The 27,726-nt window shown below is 38.4% G+C and overlaps 3 protein-coding genes across 3 annotated transcripts; all 3 read left to right on the plus strand.

The window, feature by feature from the left end:
* Positions 1-828: 828 nt before the first annotated feature.
* Positions 829-4,076, plus strand: LOC133198039 (uncharacterized). The gene is made up of 4 exons (XM_061334193.1): positions 829-1,167; positions 1,206-1,548; positions 1,663-2,285; positions 2,511-4,076. The coding sequence occupies exons 1-4, from the start codon at positions 829-831 to the stop codon at positions 4,074-4,076; spliced, it is 2,871 nt and encodes a 956-aa protein (XP_061190177.1).
* A 952-nt stretch (positions 4,077-5,028) lies between these two features.
* On the plus strand, positions 5,029-6,489 carry LOC133198040 (uncharacterized). Its single transcript, XM_061334195.1, has one exon. It carries the CDS (start codon positions 5,029-5,031, stop codon positions 6,487-6,489), a length of 1,461 nt encoding a protein of 486 aa, XP_061190179.1.
* A 19,951-nt stretch (positions 6,490-26,440) lies between these two features.
* Positions 26,441-27,238, plus strand: LOC133198041 (uncharacterized protein F54H12.2-like). The gene has a single exon (XM_061334196.1). The coding sequence runs from the start codon at positions 26,441-26,443 to the stop codon at positions 27,236-27,238; it is 798 nt and encodes a 265-aa protein (XP_061190180.1).
* Positions 27,239-27,726: the final 488 nt, after the last annotated feature.

A 27,726-nucleotide genomic window follows, 5' to 3' on the forward strand; every position in this document is an offset into this window, starting at 1 on the left:
TATGATATTAAAGAAACCGGAAGTAAGCTTGAACGTTAACGAGCAGTGCGCCACCTATGTGTTAGTTAGGGGAAATAACCGACAAATATCGACAATTAAGCCTGATCTGTAGATAATTTATCACATACACTATTTAGCCTGATCTGTAGATAATTTATCACACACACGTTTTAGCCTGATCTGTAGATATTTTATCACACACACCATTAAGCCTGATCTATAGATAATTTATCACACACACGTTTTAGCCTGATCTGTAGATATTTTATCACACACACCATTATGCCTGATCTATAGATAATTTATCACACACACCATTAAGCCTGATCCGTAAATATTTTATCACACACAATATTAAGCCTGATCCGTAGATAATTTATCACACACACAATTAAGCCTCATCTGTAGATAATTTATCATACACACAATTAAGCCTTATCTGTGGATAATTTATCACACACACAATTAAGTCTGATCCGTAGATACTTTAACACACATACCAATAAGCCTGATATATAGATAATTTAAAACACACACCATTAAGCCTATTATGTTGATAATTTATCACACACACATTTAAGCCTGATCCGTATATAATTTATCACACACACTTTTAAGCCTGATCTGTAGATATTTTATCACACACACTGTTCTGAAGATTAATTGATATTATCATTGTTTTTGGGCTCGGGTTCGGGGTGTAAAATATAGATTGTAAAAAAAAAAAACGTTGTGTATTCGTTATGTGCACATGTTGATGTTCGGACATTAAAGTGAAAAACAGAATATTCATTTTTTATCGCCAATAAATGGTAGCAGAGCGTGGCTATGGCAAACAAACAGGAAGAAGAAAACGTGTCGGAAACCTCAGGAGCACAATTCAAGAAGGACGAAAAAACAAACTTCGAAGAAATGAAACGGGAGAAAACGAAAGTAGAGTTGACTCGAGACGTCGCTGAAGCATCGGAGGGAAAACCAGACCTGGACGATATAAAACGTGAGAAGGCAAAAGCTAAGTCACAGTTAACTCGAGCTAAACACCATTTATTAAATTTATTGGATCAAGATTTACCTAGTCGCAGAGAACTTCGTACAGCGAGGCAAAAGTTGATTGATTTACAGGAACCTGTCATGAATTTACTGTCCCTCTCTGCAGAATACAAAAAGGCAAGTGACACAAACAAATCAAGAAATTGAGCTTATAGAAAAGAGTACAGGACTATTTAGATGCACGGCGAAGCGAGGCATCAAGCATTAACACAGGGTCTCTACGAGGCAGCTCAAACCTCTTAAATGAAGAGGAAATCCAAGCTAGAAAAAGAGCGGACACTATTCGGGAGGAGGTGCAGAAGGTTGAAGAAGCTAAAAGAATTTTAGAGGAAGAATTTAAAGCAAAGCGAGAACAATTAGAACAATTAAACGAAACCATTCAAGAAGGATACAAAGAACTCGAGCAAGCTGAAAATGAAGTGCAGAGGATGCAAGAGGAAGAGAGTGTTGGTTACCATGACACTGACAATCCGGAAACAGATAGTATCATCAATGTAGGTATGGATAATGATAAAAATGTATATAAGCCATTTTCAACTGGGAAACAGACTAGTAACAATTCCATAAATCAGCCTGCAATTGGTAATGACATGTGGAAACAATTGTAAAGAGTGTCAGTGGCTGTAATTTCTGGTGACAAACGTACATATGAAAGTTGGAAAGCAGCCTTAGACAAAGCTCCAGCAACTCCAGAGTATAAATTATTACAGCTGAGACAATATCTATCTGGTGAGGCTCTGAAGGCTGTAGAACACCTTGGACACTCTGCATTTTCTTATGAAGCAGCAAAGGATCGCCTTGACCGAAAGTTTGGAGGCCAGAGACGACAAGTTATGCGTCACCTAGAACAGTTAGACTTGTTTCGACCAATTCGGGCTGGGAATTCGAATGACGTCGAGAAATTTGCAGACATACTGGATGTGGCTGTTGTCAACCTCAAGAAGGCAGGAAGGACAGATGAACTTAAAAATGGTTCTTTGTATGTCAAACTACAAAAGAATATTCCAGAGACAATGTTATCTACATATCACAGATGGGTGTTCGAAAAGCAAAAGACAGAGTCAGTGGAGATTCTAAGAGAGTGGATTATCCAGGAATCTGAATTCCGAACTGTTGCGAATGAAACTGTGTATGGTTTACATGTGGATTCAAACAATAATTTGGATGGAAAAAAGTGTGTCAGTAATCGTATACATCGAAGAGCATTCTTTGGAAACACTAAGAACTTACCAAAAGTGTGTAAGATGTGTCAAGGACAACATGGTATCTGGTCATGTGAGCAGTTTAAAAAACTTGATGTGTCTCAAAAATGGAATTTTGTTCGTCAGCCAAAGTTGTGTTAGCGTTGTTTGGGGTAAAGTCATTTTGGAAGTTCATGTAGGAGTCGACCCTGCAGTATTGACAATTGTTCTGAAACGCATCATAGACTACTACACATTGGAAATCAAAATATAAACCAGAGTGCAAACAGGTATCAACATGTCCAGTCTGCATCAGTGTTGAACCGAAATGCTCCAGAATTTTGCCCACCTAAAGACACTCAGAGACAGAACCCCTCAGTTAATTCTGTTGTAAACAATAATGTTGATACCCAGAGATTGGTGAATCAAGACAGAACTTTAACATGTCATGGAGGGGAGCCACAGTTCATTGCATTGAGAACCATTTCAGTTATTGTGAGAAATGGGTCAAAGACAGTGAGAATTAATGCATTGCTTGATGATGCTAGTACGCGAACATACATCAACTCAGATGTTGCAGCAGAATTAGGCTTACATGGTAAATTGCAAAGAGTGACAGTCGGAGTTCTAAATAACAAAACTGAGTCATTTGAAACCATGCCTGTAGAATTCCAAATAGAAAGCATTGATGGCAAGATTAAAACCAAAGTGGAAGCCTTAACAGCAGACAAAGTTACTGGTGATATGTGTGTAGTAAATTGGAAAGAGTATCAGCACAAGTGGAATCATCTGAAAGGACTTAAATTCCCAGTCATAGGTAAACATCCACTTGTGGACATACTAATTGGAATGGACAACAGCGAACTTCATTATGCTTATCGAGAAATCAGAGTTCGACCTAATGAACCAGTAGCTAGGCTTACTCCATTAGGATGGACTTGTGTGGGGAAAATTTATGGTGGCAGTGAGATATGTGTTCAGACTCATTATAACAGAACTTACTTCCTCCACAATCAGAGGAGTGAAAATGAAACAGACAAAATTTTGTGTAAATTCTGGGAGATGGAAGGATTCAGTGAACCAAAGAAACAGTTGTTTAGTCCAGAGGAGCAAATTGTGTACTCAAAAGTGAAGGAGTCTCTAAAGTTTGTAGAGGGTCGTTATGAAGTCGCTATACCTTGGAAGAAAGATGCATGGATTCTGCTAAATTATTACGACATGGCACTCCAAAGATTGGAGAACACGGAAAAGCGATTGATGAGGAACAAGGAAGTGAGAGATTCATACTCAAACACTATTGAACGGTATGTGGAAAAAGGAAACATACACAAAATTGACCACAATGAGGAGAAATCTGGGACATGGTATCTTCCACATTTTCCTGTCATTCGACCAGACAAGACCACAACAAAGACACGTATCGTATTTGATGCATCAGCTAAGCATGATGGTGTTTCACTAAACGACATGATTCATTGTGGCCCTCAACTTCAGAATGAGCTCTTTAATGTACTACTTAGATTCAGAAGAAACAGTGTGGCGCTAGTGTGTGACATTGCAGAAATGTATCTTCGAATAAAGGTTCCACTGGAAGATAGACCCTATCAGCGATTTTTGTGGCATGACATGATGTTAGATGCGAGACCGGATGTGTATGAATTTAGCAGTGTTGTGTTTGGGATAAATTCGTCACCATTTCAAGTACAGCTTGTCGCACAGACACATGCTGAGATAAACAGAGAAAATTATCCCATGGCTGCAGAAACTGTTTTGAAATCCACATACATGGATGACAGTATGGATTCTGTATCGAGTGAGGAAGATGGGATTAAGCTCTACTCATAGTTATCAGCATTATGGAGAAAAGCTGGTATGTATGCCAGAAAGTGGTTGTCAAATTCAGTGAGTGTATTGCAGCATATTCCACCAGAGGATGTTGTTCCTGAAGTGGATCTGCATGATAACAGCCTACCATCAGTGAAAACCCTTGGAGAGTTATGGAAAGCTAAAGATGACATTTTTACCTTCAAAGCAAGTCCACCCGAGGGTGATTTTGACTATACAAAGCGTAACTTTCTACGAAAATTGCAATGCTGTTCGATCCTTTGGGTTTTCTTGGACCGTATGTAATACGAGCTAAAATTCTACTGCAAGAAGTGTGGACCGCAGGTCTTGATTGGGATGACCCTTTAAGTGATGGACTTGTAACGAAAGCTGAGGAGTGGTTTAATGAATTAACAGAGCTATCACTTATTGCAGTACCGAGATGTCTTCGTCTGAGTCATGGTGAATGTATCTACTTACCTACATACCTTTGTTGATGCATCATAAGATGCATATGGTGCTGTAGTTTATCAGAGATGTATCTATCATGATGGAAGTGTGTCGGTGAGATTCGTCACAGCAAAATCCAAAGTGGCACCACTTACAGCAGTAAGCATAGTTACCTAGATTGGAATTGATGGGTGCAGTTTTGGGAACCAGACTGACTCTATCTGTGGCAATTGCCTTAGAATTGGACATTGAACAGTGTTCATTTTGGACTGACAGCATGAATGTTTTGTGCTGGATCAAAGGTCGCAGCAGAAGTTTCAAGCCATTTGTAGCAAATCGCATAGGAGAAATACAGTCGGCGCCAAATCCAAAGCAATGGTTTTACGTGCCAACTGAATTAAATCCTGCAGATATGATTTCCAGGGTAGTGTCTGTTTCACAGTTACAAGAAGATGACGTCTGGTGGAGTGGACCACACTATCTTCATCTGGATGAATCTCATTGGCCATAACAGAAAATCGAAATGCAAGACACTTATATGGAGAAAAAGAAGTCAAACAAGGAAGTTGTCAATTTTTCATATTCCTTCTTGACACAAACAGTTGACTGTAAAGATATTCAGTGTTGTTTAAACCCTGAAACTTATTCCAGCTGGACAAAACTTGTTAGAGTTCAAGCATGGGTCAATCGCTTTCTACACAATTGCAGACTGAAGATCAAGGACAGACTTCCAGGAGAACTGAATGCAGAAGAAATTGAAGAGGCAGAAACTCAAATCATTAGGACTGCCCAGAAATGCGAATTTCATTGTGAGTACAGATTACTGAAACAAAACAAACCTCTCCAACATAACAGCAAATTATTGTGTTTGAACCCAGTGATTGATGAAGACGGACTTTTGAGATGTGATGGACGATTGAAATATGCAGAATTCTTACCTTATCATGTCAGGTATCCTATCATTCTTCCTCGAAACAATTGTGTCACAACTCTCATCATCAAGTACTACCATGAAAAAGGAAAACATGTAACGGGAACAGATCATACTCTATCTATGATTTCGTCACGTTTTTGGATAATATCCGCAAGAGAGGAAATTCGGAAATGGGAGCGACAGTGCAATAAATGTTGTCGCAACAAGGCCAAACCAGCAGAGCAACTGATGGGTCCTCTTCCATCAATTCGCACCAAACAACCATTGCATGCATTTTCTCGTACTGCAGTAGATTACGGAGGACCTTTTATTACAAAACAAGGACGAGGAAAACGACGAGAGAAAAGATACTTGTGTCTTTTTACGTGTGTGATGTCAAGGGCAGTGCACCTGGAGATAGCCTTTGGACTTGACACAGATTCATTCCTTAACGCATTTTACCGAATGGTGAGCAGAAGAGGCCTACCAAAAGAAGTTATATCTGATAATGGAACTAATTTTGTCGGAGGCAACAATGAACTCATAGAACTTGTTGGTTTATTGGACCACAGGAAAATTCAACAGTCTACAGCAAACCTTGGAGTCATGTGGCACTTTAATCCGCCACTTGCACCTCACTTTGGAGGAGTCCATGAAATAATGATTAAAGCAGCAAAGAGAGCTATCTATGCAGTGATCGGATCGGCAGATGTTACAGATGAAGAACTCATGACGGCGTTTGTGGGAGCTGAGGCGTTGATCAATTCCAGACCCTTAACTTACCAATCAGCAAACCCTAACGATGATGTTCCATTGACACCAAACCATTTCCTGCATGGGCAGGTTAGAGGTCAGTTTGCACCAGAAACTGTAGACACTACAGAGTTCAACCCACGGAAACGTTGGAGAAGAATACAGGAGCTTGTACGACACTTCTGGCACCGATGGATGCGTGAGTGGTTACCAGGATTGAATGTGCGTAAAAATGGACTCAAACTCGCAGAGATATATGTAAAGGTGACATTGTGCTTGTCATTGAACCTAATGTACCGGGGGGACATTGGCAACTAGGTTGTGTTTTGGACGTTCATTCTGGCAAAGATGGGCATGTGCGAATTGCAGTGGTTAAGGTTGGACCAAAGTCATTTACGCGCCCAATAACCAAATTGTGTCCATTGGAATTTAGTGACTAGATGGACCATTTTAAAAAGTGTTGTGTAAAAAGAACTTTTTAAATGTATTTCAGTATTTGACATTTAAATGTGAATTATTTTCTATCATGCATAACGAAATCAAGTAATTTTGTTGATATGTGCTAGCAATCAAGGAGGGGAGAATGTTCTGAAGATTAATTGATATTATCATTGTTTTTGGGCTCGGGTTCGGGGTGTAAAATATAGATTGTAAAAAAAAAAAACAACGTTGTGTATTCGTTATGTGCACATGTTGATTTTCGGACATTAAAGTGAAAAACAGAATATTCATTATTTATCGCCAACACACACCATTAAGCCTGATCAGTAGATAATTTATCACACACACCATTAAGCCTGATCTGTAGATGATTTATTACACACAATTAAGCCTGATCTGTAGATAATTTATCACACACACATTTAAGCCTGATCTGTGGATAATTTATCACACACACCATTAAGCCTGATATGTAGATGATTTATTACACACAATTAAGCCATATCCGTACATAATTTATCACACACACATTTAAGCCTGATCTGTAGATTATTTATCACACATACTATTAAGCCTGATCTGCAGATAATTTATCACAAACTCGATTCTACTACATGTTACACAGTAAATTGTGATCATAAACGAGAAAACGAACTTCTTGAAGCAAAATGGTTAAGAAATGAATAAATCTCTTTTGCCAAGTTTGAGAAATAAACTTTTGTAAACTCTCCTAATAATCTGGACATAACTCCAGTATTTATAAATTATTTAGATGGAAATAAATACTCCAAGTTAAAATTGTTTATGCATCCCTTGTACTGATAATTACGGTCTGAAAGTGCATTTGCACTCACAATGCAAAGTAAGGCTGTTTATAATTGCATAGATAGATGAAAATATTGCAAACAGTTTTAATGCTTTTTAGATCACCGAAGAATATCATTTTAATTGAAACATCTATCAAATGAAAAGATTTTTAACTACTTTTATTTATTTGAATAAATTGTTGATTACGTGTAGCCGCTATTCTGATTTTATCAGCCTATTTGATATGGAAGTTGCTGAAATCAGTAATTTGCTACAGAAGTGCATAAAATCAACTACCTGATATAGAAGTTGCTAAAATTAAATCATTCCAATAGAAATTTCTGTAATCACCTACTTCGTTTTGAAGTTGCTAAATTCGAATTCTTGATACGGAAGTTTCTGATCCTTTAAATGGGTTATACAGGTTACCTGTATTATTATATACTGGTGATACAGGTTTACATGTACTTAAAACTGGTTATATCGGTTGTACGTGCTACATGTATTATATACTGTGTATATCGGTTATACAGGTTACATGTATTATATATTGGTATATATGCACGTTACATATATTTAAAATGGTTACATGTATATCGGGCCGACTTCATTTGTCACAGATCGGCGTACGCCGAATTGCGCCGGTCATATGATCGGCGTAAAACGGCTAACTGGCAAATGAAGTAAACCGGCGAAAACCAAAAATAATTATACTTTATAACAATCAATTAATTAAGATCTATAACTTTTTACGTTATGTCTTAGCGAAAAAAAGGTTGGATAATTAGAAATTCAATGTTAAAAAAAATCATGGACCTCATGAAAAAAAATTATTTTTAGAAAATAAGAACGGATTTTAAATATATGAATGGAGATTTGTTCAAGAAATGCAAACAATTAAAGATTATGCCGAATTGGTAAAAAGTATCTGCATTTTGTAAGTTGTTTTATCTTCCCGCCATATTTCTAAGACCGGCGAATTCCTCGCCGGTCATTTCAGACCGGCGAGATCGGCGTACACCGGCGGACCTTCCCCGGTCAAATGAAGTAACAAGCCGGGTTAGCAAAGGTCAAGCGGCGCATTCGGCGTACGCCGGTTTGACAAATGAAGTCCCACCATTGGTTGTACATGCTACTTGTATTATCTACTGAGTATATCAGTTATACAGGTTTCAAGTATTATATATTGGTTATATTGGTATATATGCAGGTTACATGTATTTAAAATGGTTATATCGGTTGTACATGCTACATGTATTATATACTGTGTATATCAGTTAAACAGATTACATATATTATATACTGGTTATATTGGTATACAGGTTACATGTATTTAAAACCAGTTATATTGGCTGTACAGGCAACATAAATTATACACTAGTTAATTGTTATAGCTAGATTGTACCTTAACACCTGATCCCACCTTTAATTTCCGAGGGTCCGTATTTTATGCCCTTTTCACATATTTGTATTGTTTGTGGACTTCTGTGATCAATCACAGTTAATCTTCAATTTCCCATTATACAGGATAAATGTGTTATACAGTGGATATATATCTATTACACGGGTTTTTATCTTTCAAAATCTACTTCAAAAAACATTCATTGGATCACCACAGTTATTTACTGGTAAAGATAAAATGAAGTATTGGATTTAAAATCTATGGTATACACGATTCCTTTTTACAAGTTTTATGGAGTTATCACTCTTTGTCACACGGAGGCGTTGTCGTCATTACGGTGCTGACAGTGTGACAAGAGTGACAGTATGCCTTACGAATAAATAGGTGACAAACACAATGTTGTCTTTGTTTTCCAAAGTCGAACGTGCTGAAATATGACTGTAAAAGTATGTTAGTAGTAAATAAACCTGCCGAAAAGATCAACATGTGCTTTATTATTATTATTTCTTTTATTATTTTTTTTAATTTATCAATATTATTTTTATATATAGTTCGCCTATGGCTAATCCCTATAACGCCCGTAGTGCTATTTATCCAATACGTTATTATTTGACGTTTTGTATATAATTTTTATACACCATGTTCTGTTATACTAAAACAAATAAGATAAAAAATAAAAAAAATAAATAAAAACAAAACTTTAAAAAATAAAAATCTATTTCGTGTTTAACATTTAAAAAAATATATTTGATTTATGCCGAGAAAATCTTGACGACCGTCGTGTTTTTTATCCGATTTTACTTTATGCATTATTTTATACTCTATATAGTGTTATAATATTTTTTTTTTTTAAAATGACTTTCTAGTGGTCTTTATCTGATATAAATTACAATTTACATTGGCATATATACATGTACATGTATATGAACAGCACGCCTGCATAGAAAGTTATTTTACGCCTTTTTTAAAACATGACTTACATGTATTACGTTTATAACATTTGAGTAGGAAAAAAAATTAAACAAAAGTCTTTATATTTAATATTATTTTAGAGTGTGCTGTAATATTAAACACGAATTAAATAAAGACGAAGGGTAAACATACATAAATTATTTTCATTATCGTTTTATGAAATGATTGCACACATGTGAAATCACTTAGGATTATTGAGGGGAAAAAGGAAAGTTAATAGCGATGCGTGTGCATAGTAGTATAAGGCGTCTAGCTGGCCGGGTCAACTGAGTGCACTTTTTGGCCCTGGGGGGGATGGCTGGGTCAACCCAGCGCACCCCCCCCCCCAGGGTCAAGGTCAGAGATCTGGATAAACCCGCGATTCAAATCACAGCTACCTAGGCATTATGACGTCATACACTGTATAAATATTTCATGTGTCTGACTTGAAGCTCATTCTGTTGTCATTTCCATCAACTGTCGACATGGATTCTGCTATGAAAAAACTGTTACATGCCCAGCAACTGATGAGATGGAGAAGACGGGCGAAAGAGTTAGAAAGAATTATTTACAACAATAAACACAGAGAATTAGCACTCAGAAAAAGAAATGCGAGAATATTAGAGAGAACGCAGAGAGCCCAAGCCCAACAAGAACAACAAAGGACTGTGTCGGATGAAGAACCATACTCACCAGCCCATTCACCACCCCAGAAGCCAAAGGCCATTTCCAAATATCAAGTGAGACTGAATCAAGCCAAGCATTCCAGAAAAGTTAAAGCGCATGAAGATTTTTACAGTGTGAATTTTAAGGAATTTCCAGAGGAGGAAAACAGAGGATTTGTTCGGCGATTATTTAGAGACATGCTGCAAAATGTCAAATATAAAATGCAGTGTAATCCTAACGATTACCTACGCCTGAACATACGCCATCCTTCTCTGAAATCCGAAATTTGGTACGAGTTTACTCAATGTAAACATTTTAACGAGGACGTCATTTTAAACAAAATAGAAGCCGTTCAACAATCCAAGCAGGATTTTAAACTGGGAGACGAGGCCATGGAATTCAACATGTTTCGGGTCAAGTATCCAGAAGGGAGTGGTGGAGACAAAACTAAACATCTGATGGTGAACAAGGAGATTTTTAAAAAGAATAAAAAATCCATCGTTCAGATCGACAATCCCTGGGATAAGTTTTGTTTAGCTAGAGCTATCGTGGTCACCAATTTACACAGTGAAAAACCTGAACATCCAGACCCCGAATGGGAAAAACGATGGAAACGCATGAGGTTAGGAGATGTAAGAGCTAATGACCAGAAAAACGAAGCTATAGCTCTCATGGAACAAGCCGGATGTGATATCCATCAGCCCTGTGGACCCGAAGAATGGGGGAAATTACAACAAGTGTTAACCCCTCGCTATCGATTGAAAATATTCCAGTTCAAGTCCACCTCCTCTAAACTCAGTTTAGAGCCCGTTTACAAAGGCTACGGAGAGGGAACTTGTTTGAATGTCCTGTTAAACGACCAGCATTACGATGCTATTTTGTGTATGCCTGGTGTGACAGGAAACCCCTATTATTGTGATCATTGCGATGTGGGCTACAGTCATATTGAACACCATCGTACCCAGTGCCCTCACCGATGTAATTTTTGTTTAGCTAACACTCCCTGCCCTGAAGACGGGAGCCGCATTCAATGTAGCCAGTTCCAGGGATTTTTTAAGAGTAGGACTTGCTATGAAAATCATCTGCAGCCTCACAGTAACAATACTGCCACCATCGTATGCAGCTTAATGGGACAATGTAGGCACTGTCAGAAATGGATGTCTAAAAAATTACTCGCTCATCACCAGTGCAAAGGACAGAAACAATGTAAGATCTGTAAGAAAACCGTAGACCCCGATCATCAGTGCTACGTTCAACTCAAGCCTGAGAAAAAAAAGAAGGGCAAAGAGACCTTACAGTTCTACATCTATTTCGATGTCGAATGTACGCAGGAAACCGGCATCCACGTCCCTAACTTGTGTGGCACACCGCGTATGTCAACATTGCGGTCACTTGCCCTTAAAAGATCCCTGTCCTCACTGTCAACACATGGGACCCCGTCAACACGTGTTTCGAGGGCCAGAGACCTTAAGGCAGTTCATGGACTGGTTATTACAACCCACTACAGGAAATAAGAATTCCGCTTTATTACACGACGAGGCCATCATCATCGCCCACAATTTCAAAGGATACGACGGACAGTTTATTTTATATTACCTGGTTCATTCCGCCTGCCTGAAACCTACCGTCATCATGAACGGCAGTAAAATCTTATCTATGCAAATCTGTGGACTGAAATTCATTGATTCCTATAATTTTTTACCCTTTGCCTTGTCCAAGATGCCCTCTGCTTTCGGATTCACCGAACTGAAGAAAGAATATTTTCCACACTTTTCCACACTTTCTTAATACGGAACAGAACCAGAATTACGAGGGGCCTTATCCACCGACAGCTTACTACAATCCAGACGACATGACTATAAGTGGACGACAGGCTTTTTACCAATGGTACGAACAACAAGCCGGAAAAGTGTTTGATTTCCAGAAGGAATTTTTAGAGGACTGTGTCTCGAACGTCGATATTTTGAGACGATGCTGTGCTCAATTTAGAGCCACCCTCAAGAGCTTAGTCCATGTAGACCCCTTCCAGGAATCCATCACTTTTGCCAGTGCCGCCAATTTAGCGTACCGTCGAGGATTCATGCCCAAAGAGACCATTGCCATCATTCCCAACCTGGGGTATCAGCCTGCGCGTCGATTTTCCGCCAAAGCCTGTCGTTGGCTAAGCTGGATGAGTCACCAGAGCGGACATACAGCATGCAAGAAACGGGGGAGAAGTCAAGATCGGAAGTTATACCGTCGACGGATACCAAGAAGCCACTCACACCGTGTACGAATTTTACGGATGCTATTGGCACGGATGCCCCACTTGCTATCCTAATTTACAGACCGAAAGTCATCCTCACCGGACCCAATTTACCTATGAACAATTACACGAGGAAACTTTAAGAAGGAGTTCTGTTTTAGAGGAAATGGGGTACTCCCTCCGTAGCATCTGGGAGCACGAATTCGATCAAGAAGTGCAAAGAGATGTAACTCTACAGAATTATGTATCAGCTCTCAACATTCCAGATCCTTTGAACCCCCGAGACGCCCTGTACGGAGGCCGGACTAATGCGACTAAATTATATTGTGAGGAGGGGGACATGAGATATGTGGACGTCTGTTCCTTATACCCTTACGTACTAAAACACAGACCTTTTCCCCTAGGCCATCCTCAGATCATAACAGACGACTTCCAGGACGTAAGAAGTTATTTCGGTCTCATTCACTGTCGGGTCTTACCACCCCAAGGTCTCTATCATCCCGTTTTACCTTATCGCACTGGAGGCAAGTTATTATTTCCCTTATGTCGAACGTGTGCGGAACGACAGGACTTTAACTCTTAACATCGATGTCAACACACAGATCAGGAACACAGTCTTACGGGTACCTGGGTGACTACAGAATTACATAAAGCCTTAGACATAGGATATAGCTTAGAGCGGGTTTACGAAGTTTGGCATTTTCCAGAAAGCAGTAAAGATTTATTCAGACCTTATATCGATACCTTCTTAAAGATCTAACAGGAAGCTTCTGGATTCCCACCTGATTGTCAGACGGAGGAACAGAAACTAAATTATATTCGTAAAGTAATAGAAAGAGAAGGTATCAGGATGGACCTGTTAAGTATAGAAAAAAAATCCGGTGCGAAGAACGATAGCCAAACTCTTTTTAAATTGCTTGTGGGGAAAATTCGCTCAACGTCTGTTATTACCTAAAACTCAATACTTGACTGAAGGGGAGGAATTACAACTACTCTTACAAGATTCCACCATTGACATTAAAAGTATAGAACTCTTAGAAAATAAAGAGCAGCCAGAATCGGACATGATGCTGGTCAATTATCAAGAGAAACAGGAATTTTTAGAAGAGTGTCCCTTCGGAAACGTGGTACTGGCCTGTTTTACCACAGCCCATGCCCGATTACACCTCTACGAGACTTTACAACTTTTAGGAAATCGGGTCCTTTATTTCGATACGGACAGTATCATATACCAACATAAGGAGGGACAATTTAATCCTACCCTTGGCAACAGTTTAGGAGAATGGACCGACGAATTAGACGGGGACCACATTATCAAATTCATGTCAGGAGGCCCCAAAAATTATGCTTCCCTCACAGACAAGGGAAATTCCGTATGTAAGGTCAAAGGATTGACTCTTAATTATCGGGCCTCCAATATCGTGTCACCAGAGACATTAGAAAAAATGCTCAAGAAAGAAATTGATGAAATCCAAGTCTCGTATCCCTACAAAATACAGAGGACCCGTCAACATGAAGTCAAGACAGTACCTTTAGAAAAACAATATAGAATGGTCTAAGAGACAATTGATAGAAGATTATAACACTTTACCTTATGGTTATTGAAAAAAAAAACTGTATTTCAAATGTGTTGTTATTTTATGGGAAAACCCCAAAAATGAAGGTTTATAAAAGGGGGGGGGCAAAAATATTTTAACACTTCAGTCATGGCTGGTGTTGATAAGGAGCCAGACGGGCCTCCTCATTACCCTAACTATGCTCTGCTCTTGAAGAGAGAAGCTACCTTTTAAGATGGATGGCCCGAGTCTTTAAAAGGATTATAACCTTACCTAGCCAAAGCCGGATTTTATTACAGGGGAGTGAGTGATAAGACCATTTGTTTTCATTGTGGTATGACTTTAAACTGCTGGCAACCTACAGACGATCCTTATGTAGAACATGCTTATTGGAACCCTAATTGTCCTTACATCAATTCCTATAAAGGACGTGAGTGGGTGATGGGATACAAACTTTCACCTCAAATTAAACCTCTACTTGACCAAACCTCTACAGAGATTCAGGCAACAAGAAAATGTCACATTTGTTTAGAGGGAGAATTACAAATTGCTTTACTCCCTTGTGGACACGTATGTTGCTGTTCATTATGTGCTCCCACATTCCGGTATTGCCCCATCTGTCGAGCCGATGTGAAGAGAACCCAACGTATATTTCTGTGTTGACTATCAATAAAAAGGATTGAAACCATATTTTTCTCTTCATTTATCATCATGCAACCTGAGGAGACGCTCCCCTCTTTTCAATTGAAACACGAATTTACCATGGTGGTAGCAGGACCTTCTAAATCGGGGAAAACGGAATTTGACAAGAAATTGGTGGAAAATTTACATTGAATTACCCCTATTCCACAAAAAATTGTCTGGTGTTATCGAGAATGGCAACCTGCTTACACTTCTTTAACAGATCAGGTCTCCTTCATTCGAAATATTCCAGAAGACGATGAGAAATTAGTGGCCAATTTACGTATTCCTCGCTTACTCATTTTTGACGACATGATGGGAGGAAAAGCCATTGAATCCATCGTGGATTGGTTTACCCGTAAAGCGCATCATCGGAATACCAGTGTGATTTACATAACTCAGAACTTATTTGATCGGGCACCACAGCATCGCACCATTAGTTTGAATGCTCATTATTTAGTGTTGTTTAAAAATCCCAGAGACAAATCTCAAATCATTGTTTTGAGTCGACAGTTAGCCTTACCTCATTTGATGTCGGCCTATCAAGAAGCCACCAGTGTTCCTCACGGGTATCTCCTGGTTCACTTGAGTCCACAGACCCCAGACGAATACAGATAGTGAAGTCGATTGTTTGAATTACTAACTGTACACATGCCACAAGAGTATAAATAAAAATGTACCAACATTAAACTTGTCATTTATCATTATACAGTCGTCATGGGTCGACCTCTCTCAGCCAACAGTAAATTAGTGAAAACGTTACGACGTTTACAGCGGGAACGAGATCCTGCCAAGCGAGCCCATTTAATCGAATTAGGGCGTAAAGCCCTATTGAATTGGTTTCCTATGGGAGCTCGAAATTTGATACGTGAGGTCTTACCTATTAATAAACAGATTCAAAAGTTTATTAATAATCATCGTCAAGATTTAAGCATCATAGCCGATAAGTCGGCGAGTGATCAAGACAGGAAAAATGCCATTTTAAAACGCGGAGGAGCCGGATTTCTAGGAGGAGTGATCATTCGTAATTTATTCAAGTGGAATAGCCCTAAAAAACGACGTGTTCGTCGTTTGAAAAGTGTGGTAGTGCGAGTCGATAATAAGAAACAAAGAGTGTTTCCAGATTGGATGGTCCGAGTAGGAGGAGCAGCTCAAAAGAGCAGAAAGAAGAGAAAACCTCCTAAGAGAAAACCTCAAAAGAGAAAATCTGCTGCTGCTAAAAGAAAAGCCCCTGGTGGTAGAAAGAAAAAAAACTACTCCAAAAACTCCAGCTCAAGGAAAAGCTATACCTGAAAGTCTGAAAAACGAAATCAATCAGTATTATAAGGAACATAGACAAAAAAACTATTGGGGAGTTATTAAAAAAAACAAGCTGAAATGAGAATGGCTCGTCCTATCGGACCCATAGGTAGTCAAAGAGCTACCGATTTAGAAGTGTTTCCTCAAGTCAATGTGGGAATTCCCTCTCCTAGACTTAAAGTACCCATTCACACTCCTAAAATAGCACGCTTTCAACTTCTGACCGCTTCTACACCTCAACTTCCTAAAGGAATGAGATATAAATGCCGATATTGTTCCAAAATCTACGACACCCAGAAAAATAGAGACGAACACGAGAAGGACAAACACGACATGTATGCTCCTCCTTGACAGTATAAAAAGGGGAGAAACCTGGGACATGTCCTCATTTTAACGCCATGATGGCTAAGAAGAAGAAGAAAAGAAGGACTTGCTGTTCTACACGATTAAAACCTCATTGGCCTCTTTTAAGAGTGTTATCTGACTCTCACTATTCCTCTCCATTAAAGACGGGTATTTTAAAACATTGTTCTGGAGATTGTATTCTCAAAATCTGCGAGATCGTGTACAACCTATTAAAAGGAGTGTTACCTCTTGGTTCGGCTCATAAACGAAAACTAGCTCCTAAGAAACACATCTTCAGGAGACTGGTCAAACCTCAATCTGTCCAGAGACGAAGAGCTTTATTACTTCAACAAAAAGGAGGAAACATTTTACCCCTTTTAATCTCAGCAGCACCTTTACTGTTGGATGCCGGTCGATCCGTCTATAAAGTCATCAAGAAGAAGAAATGAGTCGTAAAATGGTGTTAGTGCCTGAGGTCCTGTTGAATGATCTCAAGGCAAAATTACCCAAACCTCCGGAATTTCAATCAACCATCAGTTTAGGTCAGGAATTGGACGAGATTACAAAACGTGATTTAACCCCAGAAGAAAAAGTCGCTTTATATGGCCAGGAACTTCATCGATATAGGAATTATTAACAACAAGCTAGACAGGAGCCTATTTCTAAACCTAAAATTCCGGCAGCAGCAGGAGCAGCTCCAGCCCCCCCCAGCAGTAGCATCACCAGCAGCCCCAGCTGAGATTGAAAATGAAATCCTTGAAACAGTGAATAAAAACATGAAAAGAAAAGCTGGATTATTATTAAATCATTTAAAGAAAACCAAGGTATTGAGTTGGAATGTTATCGAGGTCAAAAAGTTCCCGATTCTAACATTGTGGATTTAATGGCTGATAGTATGAGATCTCGTTCTCGTAAAAACCATCCCCTTCCTAAAGGATTAGATGAATTTGCTCAAGCTTTAAAAGAGACGCGTACTCCTCTGGAATACGTGAGCAATGGAAACCTTATAAAAGCCATGCAGAGACATGGAAAAATCAGTACTCCTAAAAGTATCTTCAGTGATAGTGAGGACGAAGGCTATAGTGGATTTCAAGATGCTTCTTCATTTTTGACCCCTATTAGTAGACCTGTAGGAGATAGAGGAATTAGAAAATCCACTCCTAGACCTCTGCTAAATTTAGCGAAGGCCATCATAAAATCTAAATTCAGTCCAAATTTACCTTAAAAGAGATTAGAACAAATCGACGAAAATTGGCTTCAATTACCTAAAATATGAAAAAGAAACAAGTGGAAGACATTTTAAAAGAGATTTATTATGATCCTAAGAGAGGGTACGGAGGAATACAAGCTTTGTATCGTCAGGTCAAACCTTTAGGAATTTCCCTGAAAAAGATTCGAGAATGGTTAAAAGAGCAAAATACTTATACCTTACATAAACCCATTCAAAGAAAATTCCGGAGACAACAGACTAGAGTGACAGATATAGACGAACAATGGCAATTAGATTTAGCAGAAGAAACACAATGATGGATAAACGTTTTTATTATGTGCCATTGACGTCTTATCTAAATATGCCTGGGTAGTGCCTTTAAAACAGAAAACAGGAAAAGAAATGATTCGAGGATTACAAGAGATTTTTTAACAAGACAGTCGACGTCCCGTCCGCATTCAATCGGATCAAGGAAAAGAATTTACCAATCGAGAATTCTTACAAGCTTTTAAATCCATTCATTTTTTTTTACCACTCGTAATACGAACACTGAAGCCAGTATCGTGGAACGATTTAAGCGTACACTCAAAGCACGCATGTGGCGTTATTTTACTCGTCATAAAACCAGACGGTATTTAGAGGTTTTACCGGATTTAGTGTATGCTTACAATCATACCTATCATCGGAGTATCAAAAGAGCTTAAGCTATAGTGAATGCTTCTAATGTGTTAAAAGTCTGGAAAACTTTATATGGGAAATCAAATCGAAAACAGTTTCCTAAACCTCAGTTTAAAGAAGGAGATCAGGTACGCATCAGTAAAGCCAAACTCACATTTGAAAAAGGATATTTACCTAACTGGACCACAGAACTGTTTACCATTTCTAAAAGAGGTATCCTTACGTGTATAGAGTGCAAGATTATAACGGAGAGGAATTAGAAGGGACTTTTTACGAGAAAGAATTACAAAAGATCATTAAAAAAGACGACGTGTACGAAGTGGAGGAAATCTTGGGGTATAAAAAGCGACGCGTAGGGAAAAAAATAATTCAAAAAGTTAAAGTTCGGTGGAAAGGATATCCCCCTAGTTTCGATTCATGGATTCCCCAAACGGATCTCATCAAATAACTCCTCATTGGAAATTTTTATGGAGAGAATGTTCCCCGAGAAGAAATCGTTTATTTCGCACAATTATTTATCTGTGTATCTCTCATCGTCACCAGTGTGGTCATGTTAGCTTTACACGATCCTAATCGAGAATATTGGATGGTATGTGTCAGTTCTTCAATAGGTTATATCATGCCTAGTCCTACGATGATGCATCATACACCTACCCCTAAGAAGACCACGAATGCACAGGGTTAATGTATAAAAATAGATACACAACAGAGTATATAAAATAGGGAAACAACAAAGATTTTTTTTCATTTCTGATCTGACTGAGGACAGAGCAACATGGAATTTTTAAGCTCAGAGTATCGTTGGAAAATGCAAGAGCATACAGGTTCCACTAAAAATGGAGAATGGATGGAAAACAAAGATGAATGTATGCAAGATTTCATGGATAAGAATCCGGGAGAAACAGGAGTCAATGACGTGTACCTGTATAAGAGATTCAAATTACCGGACCATGAAAGTGCACAACTCATAGTATTATTATTAGGGTCATGGCAACCCCAGTATCAGGAATTCAAATGGAAAGTAAAATACGTTTTAGCTCACAAAACAGAGGCACCAGAAAGAACTTTGATTCAAGGGAAACGGATGGAAGAAGTCCGAGATTGTATCAAAGATTATCTGAAAGTGGTCAAAGAAGGATACGACATCATGGACTGTGCTTGTGAAACAGAATATTTGTACATGAGGAGAACTTTTCCTATCCAAAAAGAACTATGCCAAAGTATTCCATGTTTGTTACTTTATTGTTATTGTGAATTAAACCTAAGAAAAATAAATTCTGGTGTTGTTGGTTTTTCCGCATGGACTAAAAATATATATCCCAAGGTATATAAATCCTTGAGTTCACTGTGCTCATTTTTCAATCATGCCTTCTGTGTGGAGAATGTCGTATTTTCAGTGCCTGTCCTCATTGCAATAGGCAGTTGAGAGAGATCAGCAGATTACCTGAGTATAACAGTGACGATGATCTTATTGGTTGGTATTGGGGATGTAATGAATGTGGAGAACGTATACCTCACTGGGAAGTAGAGTAGACGATTCCCCTAGTTTGTGGTATTGTCGCTGCGATTGGTGCCTGAAATATTACCTGTGGAAATATGGGGTTGATTTTTTGATGCCACTTTGGGCTAAGCGAAGAGAAGAAATACCAAGATCGAGAGATGCCCCTCCTGCTGGGAAGAAAACACCCAAGGAAAATGGAAATGTCAAAAGTGTATGAAATATCCCTGCTGTGAAAAGTGTTACAAGTTCATTATACGGCTTTCTTACAGAAATTGTCCCTTGTGTCGATTTGAACAATAATAATAAAAAAATATAAACAAACAGGTCTTATTTTCTCAGCTGAATGCATGACATTTGATTACATGTGATGAAGTCACAATAGGCACCTTGACGGACTTGAATCAGTGCCAAGTCTATTCCTAGGTAAAAAAAAACTGGTTTTTCCCAGGTGGGGTGCGTGCTGAGAGCGTGCAGTTGAGAAGGTGCTGAGCGCGTGCAGGCTTTTCCAAAGCGACTATAAATAGTCAGATCCAAAGGTATTTAAAGCTGAGCTTTTTTAAAAAAATTCACCATTTCATCATGTTTTTTGTGTGGAGAATGTTGTATTTGATTAAGGAAGAAAAGTATTACTGTCATTACTGTGACAGGGAGATGATCCATGAGTGTACATTTACGGTGTATGACTATCCCGGATGGCATCACAGAACTTATCAAATTTGCGAGCATTAAATTGTGAAATGCCTTTTCCTCACTGGTTTTTGGATGATCCCCCTTCCATGGAGACCTGTGGATGTAGCTGGTGCGTGAAATATTTCACATGGAAGTACGGGGCAGAGAATATGGTGCCCTTATGGGTCAAAGTGACCAGGAAGAGAGCCTTAAAGAAATGCCTGACCTGCTGGCAGGAAAATACGGAGGGGAGATGGAAGTGCCAACAATGCCGACAGTATCCTTGCTGTGGGGAATGTGTCGAGAACTTCGTCAAAACTTGCTACGGAAGTTGTCCACTATGTAGATATGAAGGAATGAAATATATGGAGATAACGAACAGTATTCAAGCTCAAAAGTCCATTATACAATACAAAATAGGAGCAGAGCAAACACGGACCTCCAAACATCAGAGGTGGGATCAGGTGCCATGGAGGAGTGAGCATCCCCTGCCGACCGGTCACACCCGCCGTGTGGTCCATCTCATGATCGGGAAATAACGGAAAAATCCGTCGACAATTCAGTGTGTAAATAATGGCCTAACAATTAGTATGAAAAACGTCAGTCAGCATTTGACTCAATGATAAATTGTATTTGCTGACAAGGTCATTGTATCGACCATAGAACTTACGAAATGATGACTTTAAAGGAGACAGCTGATATTCTTGTTTCATCAACTAATCTGTCAATAATTTACCTCGTTTTAGAAATTGTACATACGTAGAGCATGCTCTTGCGTATCGAATCAACTGAGAGATATATACTCCGTATGCAGGTGATGAAGGTATATTGCTGCATAAGTAAGGGAAGTTGACGAATGAAAAGTTAAAGTCATCACGTTTATCATAAAGCTTGGTTGTTAGATTACCATTAACGTCTTTTTCAAGTAAAATATCCAAATATGAAACAGATGTGTCAGACTCTGTGGTATCTTTTATCTCAAGTTCACCAGGATATATCGTATCGACCTAAGAATGAAAATAGCCATTGTTAATTGACAATACGTCGTCGATATATCTAAATGTCGAGTTGAACGCCACAGCAAGTGTTTTCTTCTTTTCACGTACAAGATTTTGGACAAATTCTGCTTCATATGAATACAAAAAAAGGTCTGCTAATAACGGGGCGCAATTGGTACCCATAGCAATTCCAATAGATTTTTGGAAGACCTGGTCTCCAAAAACCACATAGATATTGTCAATTAGAAACTCAAGCATCTTTTTAATGTCAACTTCAGAGTACTTGTGTGTACAATCAGGATGTTTTTTAACAAAATAATTTTGCAAATGACCAATGACAAGGTAAGTATATTTACGAGTTCCATTTTTATTGTAAAAGTAGCTGTCAATGATATCAAAAAGCCTGGGCTTTAATTTATCGTGGGGAATGGTTGTGTATAAAGTTGAAAAGTCGTAAGTTTTTAAGCTGTTGATTTTGGTAAATCTTGTGATTTCAAATTTTCCAAAAGTTCCTTGGAATTTTTAAGTATCCACATCTGATTTACACTACTTCTCGAATATATTGTTGCACAGTACTCTTGAAGTTTCTCCTTCACCACTGTTAATATCTTAGTGAGGAGTAAAGATAGAGGCTTGGTTGAACATTTACTGGAACCCGCTATGTATCTTTGTAAGGATTTTTATGAAGTTTCTGAATCCAATATAAATATGGTAATTCGAATTCATTTTGGTTGTTTGGAATATTAAAAATATTCAAAACTGACATATGATTTTGAAGAATTTCTTCCTTAGAAAGGGAACTATGAGTATAAGTTGGATTACCACTTGTAGAATTAAATCCAAGTTCCTCTAAAATACATTTAATATAATGAGCCTTACAAACAAAGACAATGTTGTTACCTGTTTTGTCAGCAGGGACCAGTACGTACTGATCATGTAATCTATCTAATTCTTTTTTTCACTTCTGGATTATTGAATACAGAAGGATAGATGGTTTTCATATTGCCTCTCAATCTTTTAATGCGCGATTTTAACATACATCTGATACATTTAATCCATTCTGACAAAGTGTCAAGGTCTTCTTTTTCATGTCTGGCCCATCGCCTGGCGTATTTCTCTACAGAATCCATAATATATATGAAATTCTTACGCCAGTTGAAGGATCTTGGTCCCCTAAATTTAGGACCTTTTAAAATTAATGATCTAAGATCCTCATTATTAACTATATGTACGTCACCAGTAATAACGTGTCCAGCAGGACTATAGTTATAGGGCGAAGAAGAACATGAACACGATGGAGGATTATGTTTCAGATATTCGATATCCAGGCCCTGTAAAGTTTTCTCGTAATTAAAAAGTTTGGAAGCAATAGTCGATGTATATTTGTAGGAAATACAAGGTGTAGTCTTTCACTTGAAATATGGTGGAATACAAGACTGGACCCTTTTGTGATTAAGGATATTACTTATATTAACTGCGTCAAATCCTTTGTTGGCATATTGAAGTTTAAGGAAAAAAAACCGGATTGTTTTAGCTGCATTTTCTTCAGTAAAACGCGGGTGTTTAAAAAGCCTATGATTGGCAATATCCATAACTACAGATCCGAGCCTACATTCTGGTGTCGAGGAATCAAAAAATGGACTTTCCTTGACCTTTTCAAGAAGACTATTTAAAAGTTTCAAAGGGACAGAGTAAAGTTTGGTGCGAATATGATGTAACCCTAACTGTTGATTTACATAAGGTAATAATGAATCAAAAGAGACATCGTGTATTAAAGGTTTATTGTAAGACCGATGCCCATAACTACGCTTACGTCTCTGTGTGTCATCCAGGACATTCCCTGGAAAACGTGTGGCTGGAAAAAAGAGTCAAAATCCCGCATCCTAAAGGAACTAGAGTGAGGGTGAAAATCAACCAACATTACGAGCAATATAAATGGGTCAGCTGTACTCATCATATGAATCGTCTGACACCGATGACCCTGGTTCTGAACGAAAGTCTCTGGTACTCCAACATAGAAGAGTGTGTGAGACCTTTTTTCAAGATGGAGAAAGAAGAACTGACGTTTCCAGATTATTACGGCGTTAGACAGTATGTGTATTGTCGCATCCCCTTTTCCCAGATCAAAGACAATATGGAAAAGGAAGGACCTGGTGTTTTGAACAGAGTGATTGATTGCAGATCATCATCATCATCAGAAAAAGTGTTAAAAAAAAAAAGAGTCAATAAATTTAAACCAAAAAAAAAAAAAAAGTGTTGTTATAAATAGAAGGGTCATAAGTTATTTTGTCTCAGTATCTCACTGAACATGGCCGAGAGCAATGGTTTTTACATGAATTTACCCAGTGATGTGTCCATGCAATCTTTTCCGAGTAATACGACTGCTCAATTTAAAACCTTATTACCACAAACAGTAGATTTAACAGATGGCCAATGGGAAGTGGCTTTAACAGAATTGATGTATCCCATTTCATTGAAAAACATCACAGAAGAGGAAGCTTATTTTGACATCCTGCTCCCTCAGTTTTATGCTCCAAGAGTGGAAGAACCTAATGTTTTTAAATGGGACAGATTTAAAATGAAAACCATAGATGCGATGCCATTAAGCCAATGTCCTGTACTGTTAGATTGGGCCCATACTGAATTTGCTAATCTCATAAGGAAAGACCAGAAGATGGAAATTAGGCGAATTCACTTTAGACCGGGGCCTTACATTCATCCCATGGCTTTAACAGGTGAAATCAGTCTTGGACTGGAAAGAAGTTTGAAAAAATTCTGGAAGTTTTGGGGTGATTCTAAGAAAGAGAATGCCATGAAATTTAAAATATCATGACAAACATGATAAAGTGATGTATCAGTTTATCGGGAAAGAACTTACAAAATATCCCTTATGCATTCGTTTTCCCACAGCCTTAGCTTATAACTTAGGAATAGAAAGTAAGAAGGTTATTCTTCAGAACGATACAGAAAACATGGCCAAATGGATCAACGTTAGTTACATGGGCAACAATACCGTAGATTTATATGAAAATCTGAAATCCATGTACGTGTATTGTGACTTGATTGAACCCCAGACGGTAGGATCCAATGCCTTGAAATTATTAAGAGTGGTTCCTTGTACACTCAATCTGGAAGATAAAAAACAAGCTAAATAGGAACCTGTTAGAGCGGAATATTTGAAACTGAGTAAAAAACATTTCGATAGCATTGAGATTCATATCATGACTCCTTTAGGGACTCCCATGCCTTTTTTAAGTGGAAAATCGGTCGTGAAACTTCATTTCAGAAAAGTGTACTGAGATGAGTGTACAGCTTTTTTGTTACATCCTATTGGAAGTGATGTCTTGTCTGGTATGCAGTCTGTATTGTATTCAACCCTAAGACAGGGTATAAAAAGGAGTCACTTGAGTGCATTTAGGTCAGTCTGACACGAGTCATGAAACATGCAGCATCATCCCGGATTATTGAGACAAAGAGGACACGGACAGTTTGTCTATAATAGAGGTTTATTGCGTCAAAAAGGACACGGTGTAGGTGGAATTATATCTGGATTGGTTGGAGCCCTTCCCTTTGATTCTACTGGATTACCAATACCATCCATATTTCTTCCACCCCATTTAAGGAAATTTTCCCAGTATTTGAAATCTCAAAGAGGAGGAAATTTTTTAGACCTCATTTCGGGAGCTGTACCTAACTTACCTATAGGGATGACTTTAAAAGAAGTTGTCCAATTAGGCTCAGGCCGGGGACAAAGAGGTCGAGGATTTCTTAAAGATGTAGTCAAAATGGATCGTAATCAAACCTTGATTGCTGGAGCTAAAATAGGAGCGGATATGATTAAAAAAAAAAGAGAAATATCAAAAATGCTCTTGTAACTCATGGACTCAATGCCGTTAAAAATACAGGCTTATTTGCTCTCAATAGAGGAGGAACTGTAGCCTTTAAAAAGATGAATAAGAAAGGTCAAAAAGGTAAAGGGAGAAGAAAAAGAAGAAGACGACAGAGAGGCAGAGGATTTTTTTTTAGAGATTTACTGAAAACGGGAGCTAAACATGCCTTGACTGCTGCTGCTAGAACGGGGTTAGATGTGTTAGAAAATAAGAGATCTTTAAAAGACGCTGTCAAAACTCAGGGAGTACAAGCCCTGAAAAATACTTCGGGAATGGTGAAACAAAGAATGAATCTAGGAGGTACTAAGAAAAGAAGAAAAAAGACACCTGTGTTAGCCCGAAGAGGTCCTAAGAGAAAAAGAAAAAAACAAGGAGGAATTCAGACTAAGAGATATCTTTGATTGACACTATAAATAGAGGAGTCGAGTGATATTGACCTTCATTTGTGAAAAATCAATCCTAGTAGACACATCATGTTGCAACCAGATTCCTGTGCGTGTGGGATGAACAATTTACAATTGTTCCAAGTCCCCCCGACTAATATTGCTTTAGAAGACTCCAAATGGGAAGAATATTACCCCATTTCTAGTACTTTAGACTGGGATACGGCTCCCATTGAATTTGAAATTAAAAGACAAGGAGATCAATATCTGGATTTATCTCAAACGTATGTTCAAATGGTGTGTAAATTTACCAAAGATAATGGTACTAATCTGACTGGGGCTGGGAATACTTGCGCCCCGGTGAATAATATCTTACATTCCTTGTTTACGGAAATCGATCTCGGTGTCAATGGAAAAATAGTGACTCCTGGAACCGATACTTATCCTTACAAAGCTTATCTGGAGAAATTAGTTTCTTACAAACCCACAACTTTAATGACACAGATGAGAGCTTGTAGTCTGTGGGAAAAAAGATACAGCAGGACACATGGACGAAGTGTGGGTAGCAGACCTTGGAGTGGCTCAAAATAAGACATCTGATGTAACCAAGGGTTCACAGGGTGCTGCTGATACTGTGACCATTGACGAACCTATCGTCCCAGAGTTACCGGCCAATTCTAAAAACGAAAGATTTAGAAAACGTCACCAGACCATAAATGATAGTAAGAAAATAACCTTGTTTGATCGTTTACATCTGGATCTATTTCAACAAGACCGATTTCTACCCAATGGAGTAGACGTTCGTTTGAGATTTAATCGAGCTAAACCTCAGTTCTATATGATGATCAAAGCAGGAAGTACGGGAAAAGTCAAAATAATGAGTATGGTCTTGTGGGTGAGAAAAGTCAAACCCACGGCAGTCATGATGAATGGCATTAATCAAAGTTTGAACACTCATAGAGCTAAATATCCATTGAGAAGAGTCGAAGTGAAAACCTTTACCATACTGACAGGAACTCGATCTAAGATTACGGATCATCTGTTTCAAGGCCAGATGCCTAAACGTCTCATTTTAGGCTTTGTGGAGAATACGGCTTTTAATGGAGATAAAACTGAAAATCCCTTTCATTTTCAAAACTTTGGGATTAAGAAATTAGATGTCAGTATCAACGGAGAGACCATGAGTACTCGTTGTTTTGAGCCCAATTTCAATGAAGACTTATATCTGAGATCTTATCTCAGTCTGTATCAAGCCTTGGGAAAAGTAGGAGAAGATTGGGCTCCGGACATCACCCTAGAAGAGTATAAAAACGGATACACTCTGTGGGGCTGGGATTTCACTTAAGATCAAGAAGCGCAATCGGATAAATTCCACATCATAGAAACAGGGAATCTGAGAGTATAAGTCCAGTTGTTAAATTGTGTGGTGTATGCAGAATTCGATAACCTATTAGAAATTAACAAACAGAGAGAAGTGAGTATTGATTACTAATGGATACGGGGCAGTTGAGAGAAGTCTTATTCAGAGAATTAAAGAGTTCTTTTGGTGGAGTGTACCCTGTAGATATATTACCGGATCAATTAAGACCTGTAGAAAAAGCCATCGTGGTGAATACGGATCCTCAAGATCAACCTGAAGAGCACTGGGTGTGTCTGTATGTGAGCAGTCCAGTGGTGGAATATTTTGACTCTTATGGATTTCCTCCCTTACAGAAAGAAATTCAAGACTTTATCCAGCGTCATGTTCACCAATGGATTTATAATCCGTATCGATATCAAGATTGGAAGACAGATGTGTGTGGACAATATTGTGTGTAATATTTACATCAAAGA

The sequence above is a fragment of the Saccostrea echinata genome, unplaced genomic scaffold (genome assembly GCF_033153115.1).
Source record: "Saccostrea echinata isolate AGI-Se365-2 ecotype Australia unplaced genomic scaffold, CSIRO_AGI_Sech_v1 ptg000033l, whole genome shotgun sequence".
In the NCBI taxonomy this organism is placed as follows: domain Eukaryota; kingdom Metazoa; phylum Mollusca; class Bivalvia; order Ostreida; family Ostreidae; genus Saccostrea; species Saccostrea echinata.